The sequence below is a fragment of the Symphalangus syndactylus genome, chromosome 7, assembly GCF_028878055.3.
Source record: "Symphalangus syndactylus isolate Jambi chromosome 7, NHGRI_mSymSyn1-v2.1_pri, whole genome shotgun sequence".
Classification (NCBI taxonomy): Eukaryota; Metazoa; Chordata; class Mammalia; order Primates; family Hylobatidae; genus Symphalangus; species Symphalangus syndactylus.
Genome location: NC_072429.2, coordinates 46570477 through 46592587, shown reverse-complemented (window position 1 = coordinate 46592587; position 22111 = coordinate 46570477). Strand labels below are relative to the sequence as shown.

General features: G+C 49.7%; 1 protein-coding gene across 2 annotated transcripts; it reads left to right on the top strand.

Annotated features, from left to right (window-relative positions):
- The first annotated feature begins 1352 nt into the window (after positions 1–1352).
- On the top strand, positions 1353–17945 carry SLC4A9 (solute carrier family 4 member 9). 2 transcript variants are annotated; one of them, XM_055286002.2, is made up of 23 exons: positions 1353–1629; positions 2880–3198; positions 3546–3706; positions 3986–4099; positions 4538–4593; positions 4747–4904; positions 5174–5261; positions 5641–5795; positions 6166–6282; positions 6488–6629; positions 6783–6916; positions 7088–7350; positions 8245–8294; positions 8559–8747; positions 8877–8990; positions 10141–10302; positions 10427–10605; positions 11294–11366; positions 13776–13844; positions 14132–14305; positions 14924–15079; positions 15444–15542; positions 17450–17591. In XM_055286002.2, exons 2-22 carry the CDS (start codon positions 2897–2899, stop codon positions 15495–15497), a joined length of 2910 nt encoding a protein of 969 aa, XP_055141977.1. In that variant the 5' UTR covers positions 1353–1629; positions 2880–2896; the 3' UTR covers positions 15498–15542; positions 17450–17591. The 2 variants fall into 2 exon arrangements, with proteins under 2 accessions (XP_055141977.1, XP_063498805.1); XM_063642735.1 differs by having other exon boundaries at positions 1353–3198; positions 3474–3706; positions 6455–6629; positions 8245–8303; positions 17450–17945.
- Positions 17946–22111: the final 4166 nt, after the last annotated feature.

The following is a 22111-nucleotide window of genomic DNA, read 5'->3' as shown; positions in this document are numbered from 1 at the left end:
ACTTTGGCAGGAGTTAGGTGGGAAGGGAACATGTGTGTATGTGCATGTGGGGGAGGTACTCACGCCAAATCCTTGCTCCCATCCCCCTCAGGCTCCTTTGAGTCACTTGTCCTTAAGGTTGGGGCACATTCTTGAAGGGAGTGATCACAGGGGTTCAAGGCCCATTCAGGCCCTAGGCCAGTTTCTATTCCTCCTGGCACTGAAACCACCTCCTCACTCAGACTCAGCACCCCTCCCCAACTGGAAATATAGTGACATGCTCTTCTAATTCCTGCCCTGGGACCTCCTTGGACCAGACGCGAGGCTTGGGGGGAGGGCCGGCCTGGGTGCCCTTTCTCAAGGGATGGATTCTTGGTATTCAATTTGTGGGGTGTGGCTGACCTACATTCAGATGAGCCTGATTGGCCCTCCCTTCCCCATCCTGTTGTTCTTCCCCAACCCCCCATCTCTTCGGGCCATTCTGCGGTGGGCCAGGGCAAGGCTGAGGATTTAGGATCTCTCCCTGCCATCTGGGCATCTCCATCTCGGCGCCCCGGCAGGTCCGCAGCCACTGGGCCTAAGGGAGCGGCCCTAGCAATCCGGTCTGTGGGGAGCAGTGCCCTCGTGTGGCCTCCAGGAGAAGCGCGGCTCTTTTCTCAGCCCGGTCCTTTGTATGCTCTCATTGAACAAATACTTACTGAGAGCCACTGCGTGCCAGGCGCCGCTCTAGGCGCCGCGGCCAAGACAGATACCTGCTCCACGGACTGTGCATTTCAGCGTGTGCGTGCGTGGACAGTCAGGCAATAAATGATAAACAAATACATAAATGAGGCAGTTACTAGTAGTGGTAACTGCTAGGAAGAAAATAAAACAGAGAAATGTGACGGAGAGTGACCCAAGAGAGAAACTTAGGGTAGGATGGGCCGGGCACGGTGGCTCACGACTGTAATCCCTGCACTTTGGGAGGCCGAGGCGGGCAGATCACGAGGTCAGGAGATCGAGACCATACTGGCTAACACGGTGAAACTCCGTCTCTACCAAAAATACAAAAAAAGAAATTAGCCGGGCGTGGTGGCGGGCGCCTGTAGTCCCAGCTACTCGGGAGGCTGAGGCAGGAGAATGGCGTGAACTCGGGAGGCAGAGCTTGCAGTGAGCCGAGATCGCGCCACGGCACTCCAGCCTGGGCAACAGAGCGAGACTCCATCTCAAAAAAAAAAAAAAGAAAAGAAACTTATGATAGGATGGAAAAGGAAGATTTCCGTGAGTAGCTGACGTCTGAGATGAGACCTAGGTCACAGATTGTCATGTAAGGATATGGGGGAAAGGCTTTCCTTACAGAGAAAATAGATCCAGCAAAGATCCTCAGGCAGGAACAGGTTTTGCAGAACAGGCGAAGGCCAGTGTGGTTAGAAATGAGTGAGCTGGGGTGGGTGTGAATCTTGTAGGCCACGACAAGGAGCTTGATTTTTTTTTCTTCTTCTTCTAGGAGTAATGGGAATGTGTTGAGTGAGTATTGAACCGAAGAGTAATGTGGCTCAACTGCCTTTTGAAAGGACATGTATGGTGTGGAGGATGGACTTTGGGCAAGGGAGGAAGAGTGGAAGCAGGGGGGTTATTGCAAGACACCAGGAAGCTACTGAAATAATTCAGGTGAGAAATGATGGTTGTTTGAATCAAGGTAGCAGTGCTGGAGGTGGGGAGATGTGGTTGGATTATGGGTATATTTTGAAGATAGAGTCAACAGGATTTGCTAATAATGGACCACATTTTCCTTTGCTCATTTAGCTCCAGGAACTCCTTCACTTACACCCCCTAGCGGGCTCCAACATCCTCACTGGAAGGCTGAGTTACAAGGGCAGATCCCAGGGACACAGCTAAATTGGGGAATTCCTAGGTGTTGTTGGACAAAAGAATTTAAGACTCATTAGCCAGGCAGCCGGGCACAGTGGCTTATGCTTGTAATCCTAGCACTTCGGGAGGCTGAGGCGGGTGGATCACCTGAGGTCAGGAGTTTTTGAGACCAGCCTGGCCAACATGGTGAAACCCTGCCTCTACTAAAAATATAAAAATCAGCCAGGCGTGGTGGCACATGTCTGTAATCCCAGCTACTTGGGAGGCTGAGGCAGGAGAATCACTTGAACCCAAGAGGTGAAGGTTGCAGTGAGCTGAGATCACACCACTGCACTCCAGCCTGGGCGACAGAGCGAGACTCCGTTTCAAAAATAAAATAAAATAAAAGACTTATTAGCTGGGCATGATGGCGTGCACCTGTAGTCCCAACTACCTTGGAGGCTGAGGTGGGAGGATCACTTCAGCCTAGGAGGTCAAAGGTGCAGTGAGCTGTAATTGTGCCACTACACTCCAGACTGGGTGAGAGGAGAGACCCTGTCTCAAAAAAAGGAAAAGAAAAGAATTTAAGACTCAGGCACTAGGTCTTCCATCATTATCCCATTTAATGGGCAGGGCCTCTGCATGCTATCTCCTTACCCTGTCTGGCTTCCATGGACTCAATTATTTATTAGGTCCCTGTTTGTCCAAATGGGTGTGTCTGTGGCCCCAGGGGTGTGTTGGCAACACCCAAAACAGTCTTGGGTGTTTGGTATTTGTATATGATACAAGTGAGGGGGCAGCAAAACCTGGGGGTACCAAGTCCTCAGACCCAGGCCAATCATTTATTCCTGTTTCTTTACACAAAACACAGTGGGATCAGACCTGATACCACAGGAAATGCATATACACATTTTGGCCCCAGGTTGGGCATTTCTGGAGAGCCTGGGAAAGGCCAGGCTAGTCTTACAAATACTCTTATGCCAGCAGGGGGTGGGGGAAGCAAGTAGGGGAGTAGGTGACCGGTAGGGTCTGGAGTCAGCAGGCCTTGTTCTGTTTGTGTTGTGCTGCAGTGGGGGATGCATTATAAATGCAACCAGCCAGAGGGCCCCTGGCTTCAGAACCTAGGACTGTACTGCTTCTGAGATTCTATGCAAGCCTCATGGAAATGAAGCTGCCAGGCCAGGAGGGGTTTGAAGCCTCCAGTGCTCCTAGAAATATTCCTTCGGGGGAGCTGGACAGCAACCCTGACCCTGGCACCGGCCCCAGCCCTGATGGCCCCTCAGACACAGACAGCAAGGAACTGGGAGTACCCAAAGACCCTCTGCTCTTCATTCAGCTGAATGAGCTGCTGGGCTGGCCCCAGGCGCTGGAGTGGAGAGAGACAGGCAGGTAAGTTGGATGTAGGCCAGTTCTGTGGGATCCTTCCCCTTCCCCAGCTGGAGCCTCCTATATGCCCCCCAGCGCTTCTTGTGGGGCTGCCCAAAATTAGAGTTTTCCCAGCTGTGTTCCCTTATTTCAGGGTCTTACCTTCCATGATGTCCAGCCTCTTCTGCAGTCTAGTTTTGAGATCCCCAAGACCCAAGATGAAGGGTGACTGCCAGGGTGGGGAGGACACTTCACACCACTGAGCCCAGGATGCCCTCATTGCCTTGCCTTCCCTATAGCTACTCTGCATCTCTGCTCCCGGACATGGGAGAAATGCCCCCAATAACACTGTCTGCCCACCTTCATCACAGGTGGGTACTGTTTGAGGAGAAGTTGGAGGTGGCTGCAGGCCGGTGGAGTGCCCCTCATGTGCCCACCCTGGCACTGCCCAGCCTCCAGAAGCTCCGCAGCCTGCTGGCCGAGGGCCTTGTACTGCTGGACTGCCCAGCTCAGAGCCTCCTGGAGCTCGTGGGTAGGCTGGGAGCCTTTGCAGGAAGGGCCTGGGTAGCCATGCCTTTTCCCCAGGATTTCCCCGCCAAAGTCTTGGAATCTTCCAGAGCCCATCCCTACCCCTCCTAGGATTGTCTACCCTTGTCACAGGGTGGACATGGAAAAGCAGGGTGGAGGAGCAAGTTCATTGGCCCTGGCATTGAGACTCCCAGAAGGGAAAGGGGTCTGGGCAGAGGGAGAAGGGGAGGAGCGTGGGGCAGGGAACTCTCAGGAAGGAGATGACCCCCAATCCGTTCTCCAGAGCAGGTGACCAGGGTGGAGTCACTGAGCCCAGAGCTGAGAGGGCAGTTGCAGGCCTTGCTGCTGCAGAGACCCCAGCATTACAACCAGACCACAGGCACCAGGCCCTGCTGGGGTAAGAGCCCCTCCCTGGGCCCAGGACCAAGATCCTGGTGTGGCAGGGTCTCAGATCTCCCCTGCACCTTCCAGGGCTAGAAGTAGCCCAGGCTTAGTTCAGGCTCCAACCCAGGACTCATGAGCAAGAGGAAACTGGTGGTAATGTTGTGGGGAGAAGATTCAGGGGGCTAGAATCGTAAGAGAGCTCTGTGAAGAGATGTACTTGGTAGGCACTATGCCAAGAACTTTACACGCAGTATCTCATTTGATCTCCACAACCACCCTGTAAATAGTACCACAATTATCCTCATTTTAGTGGTGAGAAAACTGAGGCTCAGAGTGGAGAAGGGTGTGCTCTAATTCTTACAGCTTGTCAGTGGCAAAAGTGATTAGGGAATCCTGGTGGATCCACCCCCAAAGCCTGTGGTCTTAATCACTGCATAATCCTGTTTTGTAGGCTCTACTCATCCAAGAAAGGCTTCTAACAGTGAGGAAGCCCCCCTGAGGGAACAGGTCTGTGGCCCTTCCTTGGGGTCCCTTTCCAGTGGCTGGGGGAGGGGTTAGGAATTAACAAAAGTCTACTCGCCACTGGATTTCTCATCATTTGAGATCTTATCCTCCCCAAATAACCTTTCATACTCTGTGTCTCCTTGAACCCCCATCCAGTGTCAGAACCCCCTGAGACAGAAGCTGCCTCCAGGAGCTGAGGCAGGGACTGTGCTGGCAGGGGAGCTGGGCTTCCTGGCACAGCCACTGGGAGCCTTTGTTCGACTGCGGGACCCTGTGGTACTGGGGTCCCTTACTGAGGTGTCCCTCCCAAGCAGGTGAGGCTACTGAGTGAGTGGGAGTCAGGGATCCCAGAGCCTAGAAGGGTCTTTACTGAGGAGGGAAGGAGGGTCTTAGTCAGATTCTCTGAGGCTGTGGGGAGGATGGTGCTTAGGGGTCTGGGGAGAGACTAGTGGTCAGGACTGCATGGTAGGTGTGCAAATGAGTGTGTTTAGGGGAGCTGATAGGTCAGAGCTGAGCATCAGAGGCCAGGGCTGCCCTGTGGGAAAGGAGCCTGTGAATCTCTGGGGCCTGGTTTCTTCCTCAGGTTTTTCTGCCTTCTCCTGGGCCCCCGTATGCTGGGAAAGGGCTACCATGAGATGGGACGGGCAGCAGCTGTCCTCCTCAGTGACCCGGTGAGCTGAGCAGGTGTGTGTGTGTGTGTGCACGCACGCGCGTGCATGCCTGTGTGTGTGTGCACACATGCATACATGCATGGGCTCATGTGAGTGTGTGTGTGTGGACTCTGTATGTGTCCCTAAATACAGCAATGAGGCACAGTGAGCACTGAGACTGAATATTCCTCATCTCCTAGTGCAGCCCCATTACTGGATGAGTGCTGGCACACTGTAGGCACTCAATATATACCCACTGAATGAATGAATTAATGCATGCATAAAGGAATGTGTGAATGACTTGTTTGCCTCTGTGACTTGTGTCTAGTTTTGAGACTATGAAAATGCATGTAAGAGACCAGGTTTGCACTTACCACCTATTTTGTGCCCCCATCCCCAGCAATTCCAGTGGTCAGTTCGTCGGGCCAGCAACCTTCATGACCTTCTGGCAGCCCTGGATGCATTCCTAGAGGAGGCGACAGTGCTTCCCCCAGGTCGGTGGGACCCAACAGCCCGGATTCCCCCGCCCAAATGTCTGCCATCTCAGCACAAAAGGTACCTGGGAGCCATCATCCCATACAGATTCCTGCCCATAGGCCCAGGGTCTAATTCCATTGTTGAGGAGGGGTGGGGTCCCAGGAAAGAGATAGGGACCTATCTTTGGATTTGGAGTCAGGCAGACCTAACTCTGAGTTCTGCTGGACTACTCTCTCGCTAAGAGACCTGAACAAAGACCTTCCCTGCCCAAGCCTGGCTTTCACAGGTCGCAATATGACCTGGACCTTCTAGAGGCCCACGTGTCGCCGTGGTTCCCTCGCCGGCAGAGACAAGAGCAGCCGCTAGGGGGCAGGGCGCCACGAGCTCTGGACCGAGTCGCTGACTGGTTGGAGATCCTCAGCCAACCTGGGGTTCCCCTCCTCCTCAGGCTTCCCTCGCAACAGCGGGAGATCAGAGGTCCCGCCGTCCCGCGCCTGACCTCGGCTGAGGACAGACACCGCCATGGGCCACACGCACCCAGCTCGGAGTTGCAGCGGACCGGCAGGTGAGGCGAGCTGGGAGGAAACAAGGGTAGGTGACCTGGGGGAGGGGAGGAGTCACAGGGAAACTGAGGTGTGTGCTCACTGTGGGAGAGGCTCACCCGGCCACAGGGAAAGTAGCGGGGATGCGGGTGTGGAGTGTGAAAACCTGGATCACTGACGACTCTCGGGCGGGAGGCTGTTTGGGGGCCTTATCCAGGACGTGCGCAGGAAGGTCCCGTGGTACCCCAGCGATTTCTTCGACGCCCTGCATCTCCAGTGCTTCTCGGCCGTACTCTACATTTACCTGGCCACTGTCACTAATGCCATCACTTTTGGGGGTCTGCTGGGAGATGCCACTGATGGTGCCCAGGTGCGTAGGGCCCAGGGGGCAGGCATAAGCATTGGTGTCCCCTAGTCCATCCCTTCCCCTGGGACTATGGGTAAGTTAAGGAGGCTCTCCCAAAGCTTGGGCTCCTGTCCTGAGGACTTCAGGGTCCTGTGCTGAGCCCCTGTTGGCTTCCAGGGAGTGCTGGAAAGTTTCCTGGGCACAGCAGTGGCTGGAGCTGCCTTCTGCCTGATGGCAGGCCAGCCCCTCACCATCCTGAGCAGCACCGGGCCAGTGCTGGTCTTTGAGCGCCTGCTCTTCTCTTTCAGCAGGTAGGAGAGCTCCCTCCATCACCGGACCCTCACTAGTGCCATGGTCAGCCTGCTCCTGGCTGGGTGAATAGAAGAGAGTGGGAGCTATCTGTTTGGGTTGAGGGACACCTGACCTGGGTTTGGTGGGAAGCAGACAGCCCTGCTAAGCCTTCCTGTCTCTCATCCCCACAGAGATTACAGCCTGGACTACCTGCCCTTCCGCCTATGGGTGGGCATCTGGGTGGCTACCTTTTGCCTGGTGCTGGTGGCCACAGAGGCCAGTGTGCTGGTGCGCTACTTCACCCGCTTCACTGAGGAAGGTTTCTGTGCCCTCATCAGCCTCATCTTCATCTACGATGCTGTGGGCAAAATGCTGAACTTGACCCATACCTATCCTATCCAGAAGCCTGGGTCCTCTGCCTATGGGTGCCTCTGCCAATACCCAGGCCCAGGAGGTGGGTAAGGGAAACAGGGACCTTGGTCAGGTGAAGAAGGATGTAGGGAAGGGGAGGGGTTGCACCCTTACTATCCCCCCTGGTTAAGTTCAGCAAAATGCTGCATACTTACCCAATAACTGGCAGTACTATTTCCACTCTGGTTCTGAATCAATTGAGAAATAAGCCAACAGAAGGCCTGATATCATCTACCTTTCTGACAACACTGATAGAGGAACATGGGTTATATCTATAGGTGAATGGGCTTCCTAATGATGAAGCCAAAATTGAATAGACTAACCCACCAGTTGTGGAAGCACTGGTTTGAGACTATCTTACCCCAGGGGAGCAGAGCTAAACACATACATCAAACAGGCAGCTTATACTTGAGAGAGGGGAGAGAAAGGGGCAGGGCCAGGTATGCCCAGCTTCATTTCCTGAAATCACCAATCAAATATATCACTGCTCTTCTGGGTGACAGTGGTCAGCCAGGTGGAGAGAGGCTTGGAGTATTACACTTGCATATATCCCTCCACATGGAAGGCAACCCCAGGACTGGGAAGAAGTGCCCTCTCTATATGTTCTCCTATCAGTGCTAGGCATGAACAAGACCAGTTCTAGCCCTGGTGGAAACACACAGATTTGTATACTCCTCTATTCAGCCAACATTTGCTGAGCATCTGCTGTGGCCAGGTCCAGTGCTTGGTACCAGGGATGCAGATGGGTAGAGAATTTGAGAGGATGAGGGCATGAGACAATGTCCTTCTCGCACACTTGGTAGTGATAGAGTCAGCAGACAGATGAGTCACAATTAAGGACTCTGGTTCAGCTGGACCCATCAGATAAGAATTTTATGGGGCCGGAGAAGGTTCCCAGGGGAGGGAGCATACATCTGAATTATTCTCTACTTCCCAGGAAATGAGTCTCAGTGGATAAGGACAAGGCCAAAAGACAGAGATGACATCGTAAGCATGGCGAGGGACTGCTCCTGGGAGGTTCTAGGAAGGAAAGGGTGGAGACCAAGGCAGTCGGTGGTTCCTAGCTCTTCCTACCCATAGGTTAAGGAAACCTTCATAGGTGAGTGAAGCTTAGCCATTTCCTACAGCTGGGAACTTCCCCTCCTGGGCCCCTGGTGTCTCTGTGGGTCCCTCTTCCCTTCAAGTGGGTCCAGGAGAGCAGGACGTTTACTCCATTGCCTGTAACTCCACTCCTGACCCTCCTGTGTACAGGACTTAGGCCTGATCAATGCATCCTTGCTGCCGCCACCTGAGTGCACCCGGCAGGGAGGCCACCCTCGTGGCCCTGGCTGTCATACAGTCCCAGACATTGCCTTCTTCTCCCTTCTCCTCTTCCTTACTTCTTTCTTCTTTGCTATGGCCCTCAAGTGTGTAAAGACCAGCCGCTTCTTCCCCTCTGTGGTGAGTTTCACCTTTCTTTCTGTGGGAGAGGCCTGACTCTAAGCTTTGGGTCCTATCTGTGAATGGGAAGTGGTGTGGAAAAAGAGGGATGGCAGGCCTGGACCTGACTGAGTGTCCACTGTGTGCCAGGTGCGCAAAGGGCTCAGCGACTTCTCCTCAGTCCTGGCCATCCTGCTGGGCTGTGGCCTTGATGCTTTCCTGGGCCTAGCCACACCAAAGCTCATGGTGCCCAGAGAGTTCAAGGTGAGAGCCAAGGAAGAGGGTTGGGGGACCAGAGGGGAAAGCAGGGCCAGCAGGGGGAAGGAAAATGCATAAATCCCACACTTCTCTAAGCTTCTTTCTTCACTAATAAGCTAGAGATAGTTATAATAACGGCTTCACAGGGTTGTCATGAGGATTAAATGAAGTACTGCAGCAGACATGTGAGTACAGAGAATACACGGTAGCTATTATTACAGGGTATGGGTTAAGAGAATGAGTTCTGATCACCCAGCCCTGGGTTTGAGTTCCAGTTCTTCCACTTCCCAGCTATGCATTAGGCAAGTTAATGCACATTTCTAAGCCTCAATTTCTTCATCTATGAAATAGAAATAATAAAATGACAATAGTTCCTACCCCGTAGACTGTTTTGAGGTTTACAGAAGATCACAGTGGAAAGCACTTACCACATGCCTGGCACATACCAAGTCCTCAATAAATGTTAGCCATTATTGTTACGGGATCTCCCCATCCTTGGCATGGCCCTGCCCACTCCACTACTCCTCACTCTCTTCTTCACACCCCGTATTGCCTACCCTGATCCAGGAAAGCTGGAACTCCCTTTCCAGGGCATGACGGTATGCAGGACAAGGCTTAGCACTGATTTCTAGACTTTGCCTGTGCATTTGGAGACCTCCTCTCCGAATTCCCCCAAGACAGGAGAGCAGGGAGGACTCCAACTGGGGCAGCAACTGGGGCCCCCTCCCCGACACATACACTTGTAATCAGAGCGGACACAGACAAACCCAGCCCTGTCCCTGCCTCAGATCAAGGCAGGTCTGAGCCTGAGTTGCCCCACCCAGGATAGGGGGAGAGGGATCTCTAGGGAGCAGGGCTCTGTACATCAAGAAGTGTGTGCAGGCCACATGTGCCACCTCCTTCTCTTCCAGGGAGGGAGGGACCCTGAACCAAAGTCCAGAGCCCCTGGTTCCAGCCTGACCTCAGGGCTGGTGTCCTTCCATCTGCTGTCTTTTAAGGCTCTGGGATGCTTTGAACCAGCTATGCATACACAGCCCACTAGCATCTAGTGTCTTGGGGTGGGGGCAGGTTGTGGAAGAATGCCAAGGTTGAGATGTGTAGGTGAGATACTCTTGGGAGACCCTCTCCAACCTGTCCATGAAATGCCCTCCTCCAGCCCACACTCTCTGGGCGTGGCTGGCTGGTGTCACCTTTTGGAGCCAACCCATGGTGGTGGAGTGTGGCAGCTGCCCTGCCTGCCCTGCTGCTGTCTATCCTCATCTTCATGGACCAACAGATCACAGCGGTCATCCTCAACCGCGTGGAATACAGACTGCAGGTAAGGCCGAAGACCAAGGGACAGAAGCTCCAGGGGAGTCTACGTTTCCCCTCTCCTACCTCAGAGGACAGAGGGCTGGGGCTTGGGCTAGCTTCATCCTCATTGCCCCCACCACTACCTGCAGAAGGGAGCTGGCTTCCACCTGGACCTCTTCTGTGTGGCTGTGCTGATGCTACTCACATCAGCGCTTGGACTGCCTTGGTATGTCTCAGCCACTGTCATCTCCCTGGCTCACATGGACAGTCTTCGGAGAGAGAGCAGAACCTGTGCCCCTGGGGAGCGCCCCAACTTCCTGGGTATCAGGTGAGGGCAGTATTTAGGAAGTGAAGTAAGAGGTGGGCAGCAAGGTAGGGCAAAGGGGAACATGGCAGAGTTATTTGGGCAGCTTAAATTCTAAGCTGGTGTCCCACAAGCATTGCAGTGGCAGAATGAGTGAGTTCTGGGCTCTGAGATGGGTGAGTCAGATCTTCCCCTCTCTTCCCTCAGCCATGGGGACTGGGAGGGGCCTCAAGAGGAGCATCATCCATGCAAAGGTAGAGGCAGCCAGGGCTGAAGTGGAGGGTCAGGTACCACCTAATAATCCTCACTCAATGTAGAAGTTACAAAGGAATCCATCATAAAAGCAATTTTGGAACTGTTGGAAGCACAGTCTAAGTATCTAAAGCATATGAAATCAACTGTATAAATTGTGAAATGTAAGTCTTTATGGCAGTGTAAACATTGCTAATTTTCCATCAAAATAAAAATGAGGAGCAACTATGAACTTGAATTGATGGAGAGGTCTGGGACTCTCACCTTGAAGTGCTCTGCCCCTTCCTCTCCACCAATTTTTCACATCAAGCTAAGGGCTCATCCCTCTGGGTGACCTACTGGGGTATTCCTCTAGTTTCCTCTTGCTGCCAGGGTCCGTACTGGTGTTCAGCCAGGATCTCCAGTCTGGATACCCCAGGGACTCTCCCAGACCTCAGCTAACTCCTCCGTCTCCCCACAGGGAACAGAGGCTGACAGGCCTGGTGGTGTTCATCCTTACAGGAGCCTCCATCTTCCTGGCACCTGTGCTCAAGGTACCTTTGTTATACAAGCCAGGATCAGGGTCAGTGTAGTAATAATAGGAGCACAGCAAGAACTGACATTAGTTGAACACTTACAGTGTGCCAGGTGCTCTGTTAAGTTTTCTCCATACATGGTCTCATTTAATCCTCACATTAACCCTGAAAGGAATATGTACCTTACAAATGAGGCAGCTGAAGGTTAAAGAGGAAAAGTAACTTGCAAGAGCCCATCAAAAGAGCCAGTTTTTCAGATCTGTCTGAGAACTCAAACTCTTATCCAATGGGCTTTTTACCCAGTGAAGCAAGGTGTGGGTGTGCCACCACCATCCCCTAGGGTCTAAGTGCTACCCTTGCTCTAGCCTCCCAACAAACCTGAGACTAGTAGTATGATCAGCCCAGGTGCGGTGGCTCATGCCTGTAATCCCAGCACTTTGGGAGGCTGAGGTGGGAGGATCACTTGAGCGCAGAAGTTTGAGACCTACCTGGGCAACATAAGGAGACCCTGTCTCTACAAAAAATAAAAAAGGTAGCTGGGCATGGTGGTGTCTGCCTGAGGTGGAAGGATCGCTTGAGCCCAGGAGTTTGAGAGTGCAGTGGGTGGTGATCACTGGATGACAAGAGCAAGACTGTCTCAAAAAAAAAAAAAAAAAAACCCAGAAAAACTTTGAGGCAAAAAGTCTTCACTTCTCCTTCACCAGAGGTATATGGAATATTTGCCATATGCAAGACTGCTAGGCACTTGGTAGAAGTAGGGGTCAGTGGAATATTGAAAAGAAATATGGAACTAAGCCCCTACCAGCAACACACACAAATGAGCAAAAATTAAGTAACAAGTAATAGCAGAAAGGTTGAACAAGCCAAGACAGCAAAGCAGTCAAGGAGGGTGTGGAGAATGTCAGACAAGAGTCACTGGCAGGACGACAAGAGGTTAGGGAAGGGAAAGGTCATGGAAGCTGGCTGAGAGTGGAGTAGGGAAAGAGCTAGATGGACCGGATCAGCCACTTAGTAACTGGGTGACTCTCATTTACAGACATTTACAAAGCATAAACCATATGCTAGGCCGGGTGTGGTGGCTCACACCTGTAATCCCAGCACTTTGGGAGGCCCAGGTGGGTGGATTGCTTGAGCTCAGGAGTTTGAGACCAGCCTGTGCAACATGGTGAAACCCTGTCTCTACAAAAAATACAAAAGTTCGCTGGGCATGGTGGTATGCACCTGTAGTCCCAGCTACTTGGGAGGCTAAGGTGGGAGTATCACTTGAGCCCAGGAGGTCTAGGCTGCAATGAGCCAGGTTTGTGACACTGGACTCCAGCCTGGACAACAGAGTGAGATCTTGTCTCAAAAAACAAAACAAAACAAAACAAATCCCCCAAAACAGAAAACCCTAAACAAAAAACAAACAAAAACCCATATGCCAAGCACTGTTCTAGGTACTGGGGATATAATGGTGCTCAAAAGAAATCATTTTTCCAACCTTACAACCTGGTGAGAGGAGAAAGATTTTTAAAAATTAAAACAAGAGTCCAGGCACGGTGGCTCACGCCTGTAATCCCAGCACTTTGGGAGGCTGAGGCGGGTGGATCATCTGAGGTCAGGAGTTCGAGACTAGCCTGGCCAACATGGCGAAACCCCGTCTCCACTAAAAATATAAAAGTTAGCCGGGTGTGGTGGCGGGTGTCTATAATCCCAGCCACTTGGGAGGCTGAGGTATGAGAATCGCTTGAGCCTGAGGGGTGGAGGTTGCGGTGAGCCGAGATCAAGCCACTTCACTCCAGTCTGGGTAAAAGAGTGAAACTCCATCTCAAAAAAAAAAAAAAAAAAAAAAATTAAGAAAATAGGATAACTTTAGATAGTGATAACTTCTGTGAAAAATAAAAGAAGATAAGATGATTAAGAGTGCCAGGGGCTACTTTAGATGGGGCCTGAAGTTAAAAAGTCATTGAAGACCTTTCAGGGTGTCATGAGATGAGGCATGAGTAATAAGAATAAACTGGTCATGAGAAAGTCTGGGGGAAGAGCATTTTATGTGGAGGGAATAGCAAAGCAAAAGGCTTTGCAAGGGGTAGGAACAAACTTGGGCATGTTGAGGGAAGGAAAGGAGGTTAGTATAGTGGGAGCATAAAGAACAGAGGGAAATGTGATAGATAAGATTGGAGTGGTAGGCCAGGTAATGGACAAAGTTACTTAGTCCCTCTGAAATTCAATTTCCCAATGTGTAAAATGAAGGCAATAATAACATTTACTTCATCTAATTGATTTGAGGATTCAATAAGATCAGGCATGAAAAGTGTGAAAGGAAAGGCAAGGCCTGGGCAGACCTGGATGCTAGATGCTAGAGGGATCTAGGGCATCTAGGCATCCTGGGGCATCTGGGAGGTTGGCAGAGGTAAACTTTGCTAACTCTCTGCTTCTTTCTACCAGTTCATTCCAATGCCTGTGCTCTATGGCATCTTCCTGTATATGGGGGTGGCAGCACTTAGCAGCATTCAGGTGAGCCCATTAAAATCACCTAACAAAAGAAAAAAAAAGAATAAAAAGAGAAACAAAAAAGAACAAAATTACCTAGCAACCCTACTCCTTTTTTCTTTTCTGCTGGCATCTTCTGCTTACACTTGCCAATTCCCCTCTTACTCTCTTTTTCCTGTCTCTCCTGGGCTCAGGGACTCGGCTGCCATGCTCCCCGCCTGCTACCAGTGCTGGGCTACGATAGCTATCAGTGACACCCTCCTGTCAGGCTACCTGAGTGCCCTGCTTTCCTCTTCCTCTTGTTCCCCTAGTTCACTAAGAGAGTGAAGCTGCTGTTGATGCCAGCAAAACACCAGCCAGACCTGCTACTCTTGCGGCATGTGCCTCTGACCAGGGTCCACCTCTTCACAGCCATCCAGCTTGCCTGTCTGGGGCTGCTTTGGATAATCAAGTCTACCCCTGCAGCCATCGTCTTCCCCCTCATGGTAACCTGAGGCAGGGTTGGGCTGTGTCCTGGAGGGTCTTGGGAGACTCTGAGCCCGGAAGGGTGGCCAAGGCCTCCACAAGAGGGAGAATCTCCCCTCTCAGTCGCTGTGGCTCTCCCTGGTTGGGAATCCTAAGACAAAGAAAAAGATGGCAGAATGATACCTATGTATGGGCTAGTCCTGGGATACCTGATTCACCTCTTTTCCCAAACTCTTTGGAGTGATCAGCCACAGGTAAGAATATAAAACCCAGAAGAAATCTGAGGTCTTGGTAGAGGAAATGGTGACACTTTTATTACTCAGTGAGGTGATAACATAGGTGGCTTCTGGCCTTGTTGTTATTGAGGAAGTTAAGAGTCATAGGCTTTGCAGTAGAATCAATCTGCTTACTATATCCTAGATGTGTGACTTCTGGGAAGTAACTAATCACTTGGGGGTCTCAGTTTCCTTCCCTGTATAATGGGAATAATTATTCTATCTACCTCATAGGAATGTGCTAGCATTCAGTGAAACTGATATACAATGCCTAGCACATAGGAAGTGCTCAATAAGTGTTACTACTGTTAATGTTCATACTATTGTTGCTGACAGGCCTGGGCCATGTTTCTATTCCTGCAGCTGTTGGGCCTTGTGGGGGTCCGAAAGGCCCTGGAGAGAGTCTTCTCACCACAGGAACTCTTCTGGCTGGATGAGCTGATGCCAGAGGAGGAGAGAAGCATCCCTGAGAAGGGGCTGGAGCCAGAACACTCGTTCAGTGGAAGTGACAGTGAAGATGTGAGCTCCAGGCTGGGTCCTCTCGGGAGAATGTGTCAGGGTTTGGGAGAGCATTCTTGTCCAGGAGCTGTCCCTAAATAATATCTCCAGTAAGCAGATCTGATCAACAGTCACTTCCCTTACCTGCGTATGGACATAGGCAGACTGAAGGGGTGAAGGAAATCTTTCTTCATAGGACAGGGGCCCTCGATGTGGGTGGAAAGGGCTGACGCTTCAGCTCAAGTGGGCTGTCTTTCTCAACTCTGATCTTTGTTTTGTCTCACTGTGGGTTTGTATCTAGTCAGTGGGTCCCTTCCTCTATGTTATCGTTCACTATCTGTCTTTCTATCTATTCTCAACCCATCTTGGGATCTGTCTTCCACAGTCAGAGCTGATGTATCAGCCAAAGGCTCCAGAAATCAACATTTCTGTGAATTAGCTGGAGTAGGAGTCTGGGAGTGGAGACCCCAGGAAACAGCATGAGGTGAGAGTGTGAGGGAAGTGCTCCTGATGTTGAGGATGGGAGGTGTGGGCTCAGACCTTGGAGCTCTCCAGTGTGTTGGCCAGCCGTGTTTTCTCCTTATTCCAGTCCCTTAGGAATCCTAGATTGGGGGTGCTGGGGTGTAGAAGGGTCTCCTCCTAGCGAAGAATAACCGGCAAGGGTGCCTAGGCTTGGCTCCCTGTGGTTCTGAAGTTTGGTCAGTAGAGGGAGCTCAAACTCACACCAAATGAGAAGTGGACATGGGTGTTGTGGGGGGCGGTGCCCTGGCAAAAGAATGGGAAGGAGTGGGAAGGAGAGGAAGGGAGGAGAAAGCCTGGTGCTCCTTTCCCTTGCTTGGAAGGCTCCTCCCTTAGGCTGCTGAGAACCACACTCTAGACTTGTGGAGGAAATCTCTATCACTTGTCCTCTCTGCCATTCCTTCATTTTATTCATCCATATATCAAGCATTTTCTGAGTACCTATCATGCAGTATCTTGATACTAGAGATACAGTAGTGAGTAAGACAGTAATGGTCCCTGACCTCAGGAAACTTAAATCCCAGTGGGAGAGTAGACAAATAAACAGACAACTGTTAGAGTGGGATAGTGCTGATAAGGGAAGAACAGGGGCCATGGGAGCAGGGCTTCTAACCTCTTCTTGGAGAACAGTAAGGTGGAGTGGTGAGAGTTGGTGAAGGTGGGGTGGTGGTGGTTGGATGAAGGTGTTCCATTTCTAAGAGGAAATGGCCCATAATTTGAAATCCAAATAATGAATAGAAGCTAGCCAGGTAGCTGGGCACAGCAGCACACAATTGTAGTGCCAGCTACTAGGGAGGCTGAGGCAAGAGGATTCTTTGAGCCCAGGACTTCAAGATGTAGTGTGCAATAATCACGACTGTGAATAGCCAGTGTACTCCAGCCTGGGCAACATAGTGAGATCCTGTCTCTAAAAAAAATTTTTTTAAAGGAGCAAGCCAGGACAAGATGGAGAGAAAATATTCTAAGCAAGGCCACAGCATGTACAAAAGCCTGGAACTGGTTGCCTTTAAAAAGCTGAACTCTCTTTTGGGGTTGGGTACAGTGGTTCACACCTGTAATCCCAGCACTTTGGGAGGCAGAGCTGGGTGGATCACCTGAGTTCAGGAGTTTGAGACCAGCCTGGCCAACATAGTGAAACTCCATCTCTACTAAAAAATACTAAAATTAGCCAGGTGTGGTGGTGCATGCCTGTAAGAGGCTGAGGCAGGAGAATCACTTGAACCTGGGAGGTGGAGGTTCGGAAGTTGCAGTGAGCTGAGATTGTGCCACTGCACTCCGGCCTGGGCGATGGAGCCAGACTCCATCTCAAAAAAAAATCAAAAACAAAAATCTCTCTTTTAGGCCATAGAACACCCTCATCTTCATGCTTCTCCAAGCTCAGGAGCCTAAGAGCCAGGCTGGGCACCGTGGCTCACGCCTGTAATCCCAGCACTTTGGGAGGCCGAGGCGGGTGGATTACTTGAGGTCAGGGGTTTGAGATCAGCCTGGCCAACATGGTGAAACCCTGTCTCTACTACAAATACAAAAATTAGCCGGGCGTGGTGGCAGACACCTGTAATCCCAGCTACCGGAGAGGAGAATTGCCTGAACCCGGGAGGCGGAGGTTGCAGTGAGCCGAGATTGCACCATTGCACTCCAGCCTGGGTGACAAGAGTGAAACTCTGTCTCAAAAAAAAAAGCACCTAAGAGCCTCTGACACTTGCAATGGGAAATTTGGGGGACTGGAGACTGGAGAGAGAAAGGGGAATTCACTGGCTGGCCCCGAACAAGATCTCCTGGGCGCTCCTTATCTCTTATCACTCTTTTTGCTCTGTTCTTTGTAGTAGTATGTCCCCTGAGCACTTGCTTTGGCCTCATCATGTCTTCTATTAGTTCACAGGTGCTTACTCAGGAATTCAGGACATTTTTGGCCTTTGGCTTAACTTCCAGATGCTCAGTCGGCTTGGGGAAGGACTGAAGGGCAGCTACCAAGACCTCAGTTACCTCCTGACCTGAGGGTGGAGAGTGGCAGGAAGCAAGCATGTTTGCTGTGCACTTAGGAAAGGCTGGTGAGCCAGAGGGACTGATCAGGCTCCATTCACTCTCTACTCATTAAAAGGTCCTGAGCCACAAAGCGCTTCCCATTTTGAACTTTCTGTCCTCACAGATTCTCTTTGATAGAATCTAAGGGCCATCAGGGAATGCTTTTCAGCTTGCAAAAAGAAAAAGCCAGTCTTTCCAGAATAAGTATTCATCTGTTTGAAATAGTTTTTTACACATATAAAAATAATCTTTGGCTGGGTGTGGTGGCACATGCCTGTAGTCCAAGCGCTTTGGGAGGCTGAGGTGGGTCCAGAGCAGCCTGAACAACAGAGTGAAACCTTGTTTACACACACACACACACACACACACACAAATTAGCTAGGTGTGGTGGTGCATGCCTGTGGTCCCAGCTACTCAGGAAGCTGAGGCAGGAGGATTGATCACTTGAGCCTGGAGGATCACTTGAGTCCAGGAGGTCGAGGCTACGGTGAGCCATGTTCATGCCACTGCACTGCAGACTCAGGAACAGAGCAAGAACCTGTCTCAAAATTTTTTTTTAAGAAAAGAAGCAAGAAAAGCCGGGCGCAGTGGCTCATGCCTGTAATCCCAGCACTTTGGGAGGCCGAGGTGGTTGGATCATGAGATCAGGAGTTCGAGACCAGCCTAACCAACACGGTGAAACCCCATCTCTACTAAAAATACAAAAATTAGCCAGGCATGGTGGCGCACACTTGTAATCCCAGCTACTGAGGAGGCTGAGGCAGAAGAATCACTTGAACTGGGGAGGCGGAGGTTGCAGTGAGCCAAGATTGTGCCGTTGCATTCCAGCCTGGGCAACAGAGTGAGACTTTGTCTCAAAAAAAAAAAAAAAAAAAAAAAAGAAGCAAGAAAAAAAAATCTTGGTCTGGGCATGGTGGCTCACGCCTGTAAATCCCAGCACTTTGGGAGGCTGAGGTGGGTGGATCACTTGAGGTCAGGAGTTTGAGACCAGCCTGGCCAACATGGCAAAACCTCGTCTCTACTAAAAATATAAAAATTAGCCTGGCATGGTGGCACGTGCCTGTAATCCCAGCTACTTGGGAGGCTGAGGCAGGAGAATTGCTTGAACCGGGAGACAGAGGTTGCAGTGAGCCAAGATCACGCTACTGCACTCTAGCCTGGGCAACAGAGCAAGACTATGTCTCAAAAACAAACAAACAAACAAAAATCATGTTGATGCATGTGGTTGTAGTTTGTTTTCATTACTAGGTAGCACTCCATTGTATAACTCTACCACAATTCAATTATCCAGTTTTCTATTGACTCACAGAATTCACTGGTAAAGCCACTGGGGCCTGGAGGTTGCTTTGCGGAAAGTTTAAGTTGATTCAAATTCTTTAATTTTCAGGTTCTTTATTTCTTCTTCAGCCATTTTTGGTGAATTGTATTTTTCTGGGAATCTATTGATTTCATCTAATTTTTCATATTTATTGACATAAAGTTATTATAACTCTTACCTGCTTAATATCTGTAGCACATTTAGTTATGGTTTTATTTCTCTTTGTTTTTGATTCTTGGTTACTCTTGCAAGTTATGCTATTTTATTAGTCTTTTTAAATAACTAACTTTTGGCTTTGTTGATCTTCTCTACTGAATGTTTCTCTACTCTACTTCGTTAATTTCTGCTCTTTATTTTCTTCTTCCTGTTTTCTTTATGTTTATTGCTGTTTTTTAATTTCTTATCTCCTTTTTTTCAGCCTTGTTTCCTAATGTAAACACTACTGCTATGAATTTCCTCCTAAGTACTACTTGTATCTTACAGGTTTCGATATATAATCTTCTCATTACCATTTATTTCTTCTAAGTATTTTCTAATTTCTACTGATTTATCCTTTGATCCACAAGTTGTTGAAAAGTGCATTTAAAAATTTTCCAAACTTTTTTTTCCCTTTATCTTTTTGTAACTGATTTCTAACTTAACTTCATTTAGATACTTATGAAGAGGCCAGGCGCAGTGGCTCACGCCTGTAATCACAGCACTTTGGGAGGCTGAGGCAGGTGGATCACGAGGTCGGGAGATCGAAACCATCCCGGCTAACATGGTGAAACCCCATCTCTACTAAAAATACAAAAAATTAGCTGGGCATGGTGATGGTGCCTGTAGTCCCAGCTACTTGGAAGGCTGAGGCAGGAGAATGGCGTGAACCCAGGAGATGGAGCTTGCAGTGAGCCAAGATCATGCCACTACACTCCAGCCTGGGAGGCAGAGCAAGACTCTGTCTCAAAAAAAAAAAAAAACAACCTATCAGTTAGATACTTATGAGGCTAACTTTATGGCCTGGAATGTTGTTAATTTTTGTAAATGTTCCATGTATACTTGAAAATAATGCTTATTCTCCAATTTTCTCTTTTTTTTTTGAGATGAAGTTTCGCTCTTGTCCCTCAGGCTGGAGTGCAATGGAGCGATCTCAGCTCACTGCAACCTCCGCCTCCTGGGTTCAAGCGATTCTTCTGCCTCAGCCTCCGGAGTAGCTGGGATTACAGGTGCCTGCCACGCCGCCTGGCTAATTTTTGTATTTTTACTAGAGACGGGATTTCACCATGTTGGCCAGGCTGGTCTTGAACTCCTGACCTCAGGTGATCCACTTGCCCTGGCCTCCCAAAGTGCTGGGATTGCAGGCATGAGCCACTGCGCCCGGCCCTCCAATTTTCTATTTCTATTAGGCCAGCCTACTAATTGTGCTGTTCCAGATATTCTGTATATGGCATGACTTTCTTTGGCCTGTTTGAACTAGCAAGTACTAGGGAAGGTATTTTAATAAACCTATTATGATAATGAATTTGTCACTATCTCTTTGAAGAATTTGTCAGTTTTTGCTTTTATGTATTTTTAAATGCTGTGTTTTGAGTGCTTTCTAGTTTAGAATTGTTATATCTTACTGGTTCGTTGATCCTTTTATTATTTTGTAATGATTTTATTTTGTAGTGATTAGTAATTCTTTCTGCTTAAAAGTTATTTTGTCTGCTAGAAATATAGTTAAGTTAGCTTTCTTGTGATTAGAATTTACCTGTATTATATATTGCCATTTTTTGAATTTTAGTCTTTCTGTATTCTTATATTTTACCTCTATCTTTTGTAATCATCATGTGGTCAGATTTAGTTTTTTTTTTTTTTTTTGAGATGGAGTCTCGCTCTGTTGCCCAGGCTGGAGTGCAGTGGCGCAATCTCGGCTCACTGCAAGCTCCACCTCCCGGGTTCATGCCATTCTGCCTCAGCCTCCCGAGTAGCTGGGACTACAGGCGCCCGCCACCACGCCCGGCTAATTTTTTGTATTTTTAGTAGAGACGGGGTTTCACCATGGTCTCGATCTCCTGACCTCATGATCCGCCCGCCTCGGCCTCCCAAAGTGCTGGGATTACAAGCGTGAGCCACCGCGCCCAGCCAGATTTAGTTTTTTTTGTATTTATTTTTATTTTATTTTACATAAAAAATTTTTTAGAGGCAAGGTCTCACTCTCACCCAGGCTGGAGCGTAGTGGCATGATCTTGGCTCACGGCAGCCTCAACCTCCTGGGCTGAAGAGATCCCCCTGCCTCAGCCTCCTGAGTAGCTTGGACTACAAGCACACACCTCCATGCCCTGCTTATTTATTTATTTATTTATTTATTTATTTATTTATTTATTTGAGATGGAGTCTCACTCTGTTGCCCAAGCTGGAGTGCAGTGGTGCGTTCTTGGCTCACTGCAACCTCCACCTCCCGGGCTCAAGCGATTCTCCCGCCTCAGCCTCCTGAGTAGCTGGGATTACAGGTGCGTACCACCATGCCCATCTAATTTTTTTGTATTTTAGTAGAGACGGGATTTCACCATGTTGCCCAGAGTGGTTTCAAACTCCTGAGCTCAGGCAATCCAGCCGCCTCGGCCTCCCACAGTGCTGAGATTACAGGCGTGAGCCATCATGCCTGGCCACTCTGCTTATTTATTTATTTTTTCTTAATTTTTGTAGAGACAGGGTCTCACTATGTTGTCCATTCTGGTCTCAAACTCCTGGCCTCAAGTGATCCTCCTGCCTTGGCCTCCCAAAGTGCTGGGATTATGGGTGTGAACCACTGTACTGGCCCAGGATTTTGTTTTTGTTTTTAATTAATTAATTAATTAATTATTTTGAGACAAAGTTTCGCTCTTGTTGTCCAGGCTGGAGTGCAATGGTGCAATCTTGGCTCACTGTAACCTCCGCCTCCTGGGTTCAAGAGATTCTTCTGCTTCAGCCTCCCAAATAGCTGGTATTACAGGCATGCACCACCATGCCCAGCTAATTTTTTTTTTTTTTTTTGAGATAGGGTCTCACCTGTCATGCAGCCTGAAGTGCAGTAGCACAAATATGGCTCACTGCAGCCTCAAACTCCTCAGCTCAAGTGATCCTCCCACCTTAGCCTCCTGAGTAGCTGGGAGCACAGGTGCGTGCCACCATGCTTGACTACTTTTTAAAATTTTTTGTAGAGATGGGGTCTCACTATGTTGCCCAGGCTGGTC